This window comes from Glossina fuscipes, unplaced genomic scaffold, assembly GCF_014805625.2.
Source record: "Glossina fuscipes isolate IAEA_lab_2018 unplaced genomic scaffold, Yale_Gfus_2 26, whole genome shotgun sequence".
Classification (NCBI taxonomy): domain Eukaryota; kingdom Metazoa; phylum Arthropoda; class Insecta; order Diptera; family Glossinidae; genus Glossina; species Glossina fuscipes.
Genome location: NW_023998421.1, coordinates 4898781 through 4908570, shown reverse-complemented (window position 1 = coordinate 4908570; position 9790 = coordinate 4898781). Strand labels below are relative to the sequence as shown.

The following is a 9790-nucleotide window of genomic DNA, read 5'->3' as shown; positions in this document are numbered from 1 at the left end:
GAAATTAATTAGGATTAGCGGTGTGCTTACTGGTTGACTGCAGTCCCTCTTACCAAGTGACTAAAGTTAGCAGTAGTTGATGGCCCCTCGATTTTAGCGTTTGAAAAAATTAAGGGGTCGCCTACAAGTTTGCAGAGGAATTTGAAAATGCTCCAAGTCGGTCAAAGTCCACAAAACCCACATGCCTACGCAACAAAAACTGTGATTACCTCTGCCTTCCGCGTTTTTTGCTTGTTACCTATAATTTACAACATACCCATCAAACAAATTTCCACTTTTATTCCGAAACTAGAAAAAATCCGCCGAGCCAACCCAATATTATGAAGTATGAATATATAGTTTTTTTATATATGTATATATAAAAACTCGGTCATCACCAAATGCGATTTTCTTGCTTGTTCGGATTAGCAGTTCCCACGTTTAAACCGTCGCCCAATCTATACTCTACAGACAAGATCTCTATTTCCACTAATCATGAATAAATCCTGAAATAGATACAAAGAAAATGGGCCAGAGATAGGACTGAATGACGAATATTCGTTCGATTGAAGAACACTTTTTTCTTTTCTTGTTAAGTAATTTGCGTTTGCAATCTACGAGAGATTTATGATTTAGAGGGTTTAGAAGTTCATGACCAGATGTGTTAAGTAATATAAATCGATCTGCAAATGCTTACGCATTTAACGGAAAACTTTCTGACTCTCATGCACTTGGTATTTTATAAGTTTTCCAATGAAATGCAGCTGGCTTTTCCATATTTGCCCACTTAGATGGGCTAAACAACAAAAATATGATTCTCTTGATATATTAATCACAGAAACTAATTTTATAGAGGTGTTGACCCGATAGCGTGTTTTATACATAAATAATAACAATAATTTTCTGTACATTTTTTTGTAAATGAAAAATTTGATGAACTATAAATACATGTGTGATAGCAAGAAGATAAAAATCACTAGCAAAGTAGTTACAAGAACTCATTAACGCATTCGCACCTGAACACTGAAAAGCTATAGCAAATTAGAGGAAAATATGTTTAAAATTTTGTGTATTTTTTTTTTAATTGATTTAACACAATTCGTTGTCGTTTATAGCGAATTTAATCAAAAAGGCGCCTTGTTCCACTGTATTGGCAATAAGTTTATTAAACATTACGGTTTCTCAACAGAAATTTTGAATAGTTGTCAAAATAATTTGGCTTCGAAGAGTGAACGAATAAATCGTTTATTAAGCTACGCTGGAAACTCGTCGAAGAGTAAAATACAAACACGGACCGACATTTTGATGAAACGCTTCAATTTAATTGATAACAATGACAGGCAAAGAATTTCTTTGATCAAACTAATCAATAAAATTGCTAAGGAATATTTAAGCAAATGTTCGGCAATTATTTATTACGATAGTTTCGTTCAAAATACAGATTACGAGTTATTGCGAATGCTATTCAAATCCATTCCGCTTGCTTATCAACATGCGGAATTGGATGAACAATACAAACCTAGGAGACTTATTCACACCTTGGAAGGTAATTGTAATAATTTTATATTATTCTTAACGGAACCTCGAATGGCTCGCAAAGTTATTGGTCCACAATTGGAGAGCAAAGTAGTAATCATATCAAGAGCCTCGCAGTGGAAGTTAAGAGATTTTCTGGCATCCAAAACATCCGCGGATTTACTAAATCTTTTGGTTATCGGTGAATCACAAACTTACAAAGGTACTGAGGTAAGAATTTTGATCGTCCACTCTCTGAAACATCGATATTCGCCATGTAAGCCAAAGCTCTTTACAAATCAGTTTATTATCTTGAGCAGGAATACCGTTAATTTGCCATATTCTTGTTTTAGTATATATTGGAAGTCTAAATACATGTTAAGGTCTTGCCAAGATAAGCCTCAGCTGTATTGGGCAGTACTGCGGCAATTCATTGTGAGAGGAATGTAAAGAACAAGTAATGTCTGAAGTTTTGAATTCGTCGTGTTATACGTCAGGAAAGGAAGAATGTGTTACTTTCTCTACTTAGCTCAAAATTGTTGCTGAGACTTGATGAGACTAATAAACGAATACAGATAATTCAAAGTTCAAGAAACCATGAGTCAATAAAACCGAGTACACTTTGCGTCCACTTGCACTAGTGTAACCTATTGTGCTATCAGTATGGTAAATTACAGAACACAAGTGATGCAACCGAGCCGAACTGAACATGCTCGTCCTCTCATGGGAACACACGTCAAGCAAATGCTGCCAGCACTGAACTCTGATGTGCTATCTCTTGCCACACTCACTAAATATGCGTTCTTTCGACTATGTTAATTAATAGCATTTCCAGCATTATCCGACCAGCATTTCGCCAATTTTTCCACCAACACATTACTTCGTTCTTTCGTAATTAATCTCATGGGACTAATAGCCATTCAAGTGTACAGTTTGTATTCGGCGCAACTAGACTGAGCACCTAATCTACTTTTGAAAAAAACATTGCTAGTGCTTATCTTGTCTCTTTAGTTCTAGAATTTACTTCTTTAGCTTATGAAAACAATACACGGCTCCTACTTTCACGTTTTATGGCCACAGACATAATTCGAATGTGAGCTGTAACAGTACTTACTACGGAATTATGGAAGATGTTCAGTGAAAATTTTGTATAGCCCATTTTAAGATTAAATAACGAATATACTCGTTTCGAATGTAATTCACTTATTTGGTTTTCTTTCTTTTATTCTTTTCATTTAAAATACACTTAGGAACGACCCTTTGTCTTGTACACTCACAATCTCTACGTAGATGGCTTAGGTTCTAATAATCCGCATGTGCTAACAAGTTGGCTAAAAGGTTCTTTGTCTCGTCCTCACCTGAATTTATTTCCTATTAAATTTCAAAACGGATTTGCTGGTCATCGTTTTCGTGTTCTTGCCGCCAGTCAACCACCATTTATATTTCGCTCGAGACTTTTGGATTTTCGCGGTGAAGAGAGTTTTATTTGGGAAGGAATTGAATATCGTTTGCTAAATATTTTTGGCAAGAAATTGAATTTCTCCATCGAGATTCTTGACACTCGCTTAAAAGAGCATATTAAAAGGTAAGATTTGCGAAATTTTCATAACAAAGACGAACTAAAAAAAAGAAAATAAACTTCTATCCAGTCCTGTAGAGAATTTACAGTTACATGTAGCCGAACATTCGGCTGATATAGGAATGGCTGGCATTTACGTCACAACTGAACGCTTAATTCATACGGATATGTCCGTTGGACATTCAAAGGATTGTGCTGTTTTTGTTACCTTGGCCTCTAAAGCTTTACCCAAGTAAGTGTATATTCAACTCATTCCAACTGTGTCTGCACGATAAAATTTCTTTTGTCTACAGGTATCGGGCTATAATGGGTCCATTCCAGTGGCCTGTGTGGATAACTTTAACTTTCATTTATTTGGGTGCTGTTTTCCCAATTGCTTTCTCCGATCGTTTAACTCTGAGTCATCTTCTCGGTAATTGGGGTGAAATTGAGAATATGTTTTGGTATGTTTTTGGCATGTTTACAAATGCCTTTAGCTGCTCGAGTAAATATGCCTGGAGTAATACACGTACTCTGTCGACCAGAATGCTAATTGGATCTTATTGGATATTCACGATAATATTGACATCTTGCTACACAGGTTCGATTATAGCATTCGTAACTTTACCAGCTTTCCCAAATACCGTGGATTCGGTGAAAGATTTATTAGGATTATTTTTCAAGGTGGGGACTCTGGGTAAGAAAGAAAACGAATTAATCTAAAACCAATAGAAAAAAGATTGATTGGTTGCGTCTCCTAGATAGCGGAGGTTGGGAAAATTGGTTTCGCAATTCTTCCCATGAACCCACTGCCAAGCTTTATGAAAAAATGGAATTTGTCTCGTCGCTAGAAGAAGGCATTGGCAACGTTACAAAAAGTTTCTTCTGGAACTTTGCCTTTTTAGGCTCCAAAGCTCAATTGCAGTACCTTGTTCAATCCAATTTCTCCAATGAGTAATTTGTTAATACCGTTTTATATATGAGAATTGTTTTTTCTGTGCAAATTTTCTTCTCTTCCAGAAATCTATCGAAACGCTCCGCTTTACATTTAAGCGAGGAATGCTTTGCCTTATTCCAAGTGGGGTTCCTATATCCTCGGCATGCCATTTATAGACCAAAAATTGATAATCTAATCTTATTGGCACAGCAAAGCGGTTTAATTGTGAAAATAGAAAACGAAGTTAAATGGACTATGCAACGTTCAGCTTCTGGTAAATTGCTGCAAGCCAGCTCTTCAAATCCCTTACGGGAAGTCATACAGGAGGAACGTCAATTAACTACGGCCGACATAGAAGGCATGTTACTTCTGATGGGCATCGGTTATTTAATGGGTTTCATAGCGCTTATATCCGAAATTGTCGGTGGCATAACTAACAAATGCCGCCAAATGATGCAAAAAAAACGTCTACCGTTATCCTCCACATCATCGAGATCTTCTGCAGACTCGCTTAAACAAATCCTAACCATAGGAGAAAAATCAAAAATCTACCGAGCGTATGAGATTAATGTGAGGCGCAAAAATGCTTCGAAAGATCAAATGACTCTTTTAAGTGGAATTACTTTTAAAGAATTACATAGTAATCCGTATAATTTGCAAACGGATGTCAATCCAAAAAAGGCGAAAACCATGTTAAAAGAACACGAAAATCATGAGGAATTGGTACCTAGACGTTATATTAATTTAATTATCGATCAATCCTTAAATGCTGAAGGATTCTATTCTTTTACTGGTGCTTCTAACGAAACCGAACGGCAACGGGCTGTTGCGACGGACGAACGAGATGCCAATACGAGTATTCAACAATTGTATCCAGAGCAAAATCACATCATGGGTAGTTTTATAAAACCAGAGAATTACGATGAGAAAAACTTAAGCAACTTAAAATTATTTGACGACGAAGAGTTTGAGAGAGCTAATGTCAATTAAATATGTGGATGGGGGAAAAAATGTACACCTCAATTGTTACAAGAAAAATAGGGCGTTATATGATGACAATTATACAAATAAAATATTTCACAATTGAATAAAGTTTTCAAATTTTAGACCACATTGACGCTTGAATAACCTCCAAGCCAAACGGCTTGGATGGAAATCATGCACTTACATTAAGTTATATATGTTAAATATATTTATATTTCATATTAAATGCTTTTTAAATTACGCTTTATTTATAGATAAAATTAACTAAAATGCCTTTACAATTAAATATATAAAAACATACATTGTGTGCAGGAAATGAATACAACAAAAACGTTGATTCTGATATAAACTAATCACTTTTCTATTGATTATAACTCATCCTTAAAGTAAGGCGACTCAATCTGTGTATCTTCCTCGAACTCAAAGGGATAAACTAAAACGAAACAAAAAGGAATCATAACAGTTTTTTATACATTCGTTGTTAAACTAACACATAGAAATAATATACAACCAGTTTTATTAAAAATGTTTAACTTATTTATAAGCAGTGTAGTGTAGACCGTTTTGCAGATTTTACGGACTTCGCGGTCTCGCCGATTTATTCACAGAATAAATTTACAACTTAAAAAGCAACGGGAATATTTGCATTCCTGCATTCTTGCATTTCTTTCACATTTTCTTTTAATAATAATTTCTTCTTTGATATTTGTTATATTATGAAGATTTTCAATTGAAATTATCTGCATTACAATGATTTCATAATCATTTCTTCTAGTTGTTTGGTATCAAGTTGCGGCTTATTGGCAGCCTGAGGATTGGAACTTAACCAATATTCTGAAGCAGCTATATAAATGGCAACTGCGGCGCCGACTATATAAGCAATGTGTGTAGAACTTTGAAAGATAACACAAGTGGCCACGCATAGGCCGAAATAAGTAAGAAAGCGAGTGATATTAACATATTTGTCCCGTTGTTCAGACGATTCATCTGTTTGTACAGTGAAAGCGGGGAGTTGAAAATAACATAAAAATACATTTGTTTGACAGATTTTAAAAAATGTATAAATATCGAGAACTGTTACCTTGACATTTGCCTTCTTTAAGCGCATATCCGTTGGCACATTGTTTACACATGTCGGGACCATCACCTTCGCAGCCGTCACATGAACGATCACATTCCAGACAGGTGTAAGAGCCGTCATTGTTAACACAAAACTGATTGGGACGACAAACACGAGGTATATCAATGCATTCATTGACATCTTGACAACCATGAGCCTCAAACCATCGCCAACCTTCATTGCATTTAGAGCAGGCTAAAAGTAATTATTATAGTTTCTTGAAACAAGACAATTTTCTGTAATTTATAAATTATTCTAACCTTTTGGTCCCGCTCCAGTGCAACCCTCCATTTTTGTGCAGGCTTTATGGCATTCTGAGCACAACAGCTTTTTATTATCACGAAAGGCCTCATAATACCCTTTAAATAAATAAGGTAAAATAAAGATCATAGTTTATGCAAGTAATTAATGTGCGGTTTGTAGACAGTATTTTGATCATAATTTATGCAAGTGTGGTTAGTAGTCATTTATAGATGGTATTTTGATCATACTTTATGCAAGTGCGTTTAGTAGTCATTTTTAGATGGTATTAGTGTGGTTAGTAGTCATATGTAGATGGTATTTTGATCATAATGCATACAAGTCTGGTTAATAGCGGCTTGTAGGAGCTAATGTCTTTATGTGAAATTAAAAAAAGCAATTAGCAAGCGATCCAATAAGCAATCGAATATTAACAAACCTTTGTTGCATTCGTTGCAATTACCGCCTGCATAGCCGGCGTCGCAAGCACATTGACCATTGCCCTTGCGTGTGCCGTCACCTTTGCATTTTCCATTACCTTGGCAGTCGCTACAACGTTTGCAATCGCTACCATAATGTCCAGGGGGGCAACACAATTGTAATTTTTGTATGCACAACCAATCTTGCAAATCGGCTTCTGCTTGCTTTTGTGTAAACCATTCCTCCAGCAAGGGCTCGTAATCATTTGCCATACTATGGCATTGATCTTGACCGCGTTTTTTTTCTTGGCATAAATTTTCTTGAATTTCCACAAAACGAACTTCACTGGTCTTATAAGATCGTAATTTTTCTTCTTCCCATGCGGCATCACCGCCGGCATGTTTGCCGCGACTAGTCCTCTCCAATCCCAATTTAAATGAATCCACCAAAGCAGTACAGGCTTTACAAGGCGGCAGTCTTGTGGCCTTCTCCTTTTGCTCTTTTGCATCCAAAGAATTCAAAGAAACCACTGTCACGGCAAGTAAACAAATGCTCGCAACAACAACATACACATTGATCGACAATATACACATTTTGAACTTTGGTTTTGCACAAATATGGTTTATTCACATTACAATTGAACAATTCCTATGCTAAGAAGGCTTACGTGTTATTTTCTCATTCAGTACTATTCAGTTTGTGCTAATCTAATGTTTGTGCTAGTCAATGTTTTTTTTTTTTTTTATTTTTTTTTTTTTTTTTTTGCATAAAAGCATTAATTCAGAAGATGTGTTGCTGCTTCATCGCTTTTAATCTCAGCTGTTTTCAAAGTGTGAGACAGGGACGTTTTCGGGTAGTTGCCAGTCGATTTCTTATAATTGCAGCAATTTAAATAATTGAAGCGTAAGGAAATGAAGAACGCACGTGGCGAGTGGAGAGCAACATTCCTTTCTTTATTTAGTCTTGTATATCCAAATGCTATCAGAGGATATTTATCGTCATGCCTCACTTTTGCAAAAACACTACAAATGGTGGATAATACGCGCATTTCAACGCTTTTGGTGTAAATCAATGACATAATACTAAGATTTCCTGCGAAAGGAGGCAAAAGTTTCGCAAAGAAGGCATCAGGAACGGCTCAAGTGAGTATCGCAAAAAAGAACACTGAACGGGGTTTCTAATCAATCTAAACAAAGTTAATGAATAAGAACAAGTACGAAAGTTATATTCGACGGGTGCCACCACATAACCACATAACCGCTGGGTCTACTTAAGGTTTTAATGTCCAAGATATCGGTTTTCTCTAAACACCCCAAAATTTTATGTATTAAACGTCCACCATAATTAAATAATAATTAACTCACTTTCTCGCATTCTACTATCCAACTCCTTTCATGTGATACCTATATCGAAAATACTTCTAAGAAAGCGTTGATCCACTAAGCCCTGGCGGCTGCCACAATTAATTTAGAATTCACACCTTCTCGCATTCCGCTCTCCTAGCGTTTAATTTGATACCCATATCGCTGGTATCGACCATACCTTAGAAGGTATATTTATTTGTGAGCGCGAGAAAAGAACTTGTAATACAATCATATACCTTTTTGAAGAGAATATTTGACATGAAGTCAAAAGCGCAATTGTAACCGATAAACAAAAAAACGAAAATACATTAAGTACGCTTTAAAGGAAAGATCACCGCAGCGCATTTCTTTGCCTTACTTATATTCACAAATTGAATTTGTGTTCGTAAATATCAACGTTTGTTTGTTTACACCTTGCACTATTGCGAATCAAATATTATAACACATTGTATCAAGATGAATAAATTAAATATTAAATGATCGGTTAATATACGTTGTTCTCATATATGCATTAATTTTCAATATATTATATATATTTAGTATATATATATATAAAGTCAAAGCCGTCATAAATGTTTTAAAATTTAATTTGAATCGCTGCTCGAATTTACAAATAAATTCGTCCCGCTAATAATGATTGCCCAAACCATTCAATTATCTTGAAATTTCCGGCATAGATAACTTAGATATCGACTTTTGAACGGTGTAAGTTTCAGGTGTTTACTACTTCTTGTTCGGTTTATATCAATGTCTAAAGAGATGGATATCATTTATGGAACTGTACTTTTCTGTGCTCTTAACTGGATTGATTTGGAAAGAAAGCAGGTGAATCTGCGAAAACGATTATAGAAAATATTTTGCGAACTTTCCGCCAAACACTCGTTGCCTTGAAACTAGTAAATTTGCATACATCCGTACGTCTGCAGCAAAAGCAATTCGGAGAGTGAGTTCCACCTTAGGCTAGGCAACCGCAAGCGCAACCCGCGGTATTCCCCAAACCTGGTCCCCTCCGATTACCACGTACTCAGGCTGGTGCAGTCGTACAAGAGTTGAAGATGTGAGAAAATGAATCGCCTCTAAACCTGCAAGTTTCTGCCTTAATCGCATCCTCAATAAGTGGCAACAGCCCATGGATAATGATGATATTTCGAATATTAAGCTTTATATGAAATATATTTTATGTAGAGCTAAAATTTTATCAAAAAAAAAAAAAAAAAAAAAAAGAAAAGCTAAACAAGAATTTATTTTATTAGATTTCAAATTATATAATAGGTTAATAGTTCGGGGTCTCCTTTTTTTGCTGTTTATTAAGTGCACATAACAGAAATATTGGACACTACATGAAACCAATAGATTGGAATTGTCAATATTGGCATAGAGATAAGCGCGTGAATTGATGAAGAAGTGACATTTTTGATGTGTCCTTAGCTGATCTTAGAAAGTATATGTAACAAATATTTGCCCTATATCTCTTGCCAATTTTAAGATGCAATTTTCTTTTTTGCCCCCATTGATCCCTACGGCCCCAGCAGGCAGACGAATTTTACGTATATTCGAGTCTCTGTTTTTCCTGTTGGTCTTGAATATCAATGTGGTTTGCATTTAAGAAATCTAAATATAACTTATTCTTTTTTCTCTGCCATTCGCATAGAATACACATTTGCTTACCGTAA

The 9790-nt window shown here is 35.6% G+C and overlaps 2 protein-coding genes across 3 annotated transcripts in view; one reads left to right on the top strand and one right to left on the bottom strand.

Moving 5' to 3' along the window:
- LOC119635431 (ionotropic receptor 21a) overlaps positions 1-9790 on the top strand; it is an 11593-nt gene extending 1803 nt beyond the window's left edge. The window contains exons 2-9 of the mRNA XM_038030237.1: positions 1095-1725; positions 2745-3079; positions 3144-3305; positions 3367-3749; positions 3814-4006; positions 4073-4970; positions 9325-9389; positions 9769-9790. Of these exons, the coding sequence (XP_037886165.1) occupies positions 1095-1725; positions 2745-3079; positions 3144-3305; positions 3367-3749; positions 3814-4006; positions 4073-4970; positions 9325-9389; positions 9769-9790 (2689 nt within the window). The remainder of the gene's footprint in view (positions 1-1094; positions 1726-2744; positions 3080-3143; positions 3306-3366; positions 3750-3813; positions 4007-4072; positions 4971-9324; positions 9390-9768) is intronic.
- Positions 5153-7528, bottom strand: LOC119635497 (cysteine-rich with EGF-like domain protein 2). 2 transcript variants are annotated; one of them, XM_038030323.1, is made up of 4 exons: positions 6773-7528; positions 6354-6452; positions 6055-6288; positions 5153-5406 (listed from the first exon to the last, which is right to left on the bottom strand). In XM_038030323.1, exons 1-4 carry the CDS (start codon positions 7344-7346, stop codon positions 5342-5344), a joined length of 972 nt encoding a protein of 323 aa, XP_037886251.1. In that variant the 5' UTR covers positions 7347-7528; the 3' UTR covers positions 5153-5341. The 2 variants fall into 2 exon arrangements, with proteins under 2 accessions (XP_037886251.1, XP_037886250.1); XM_038030322.1 differs by lacking the exon at positions 5153-5406 and adding an exon at positions 5414-5960.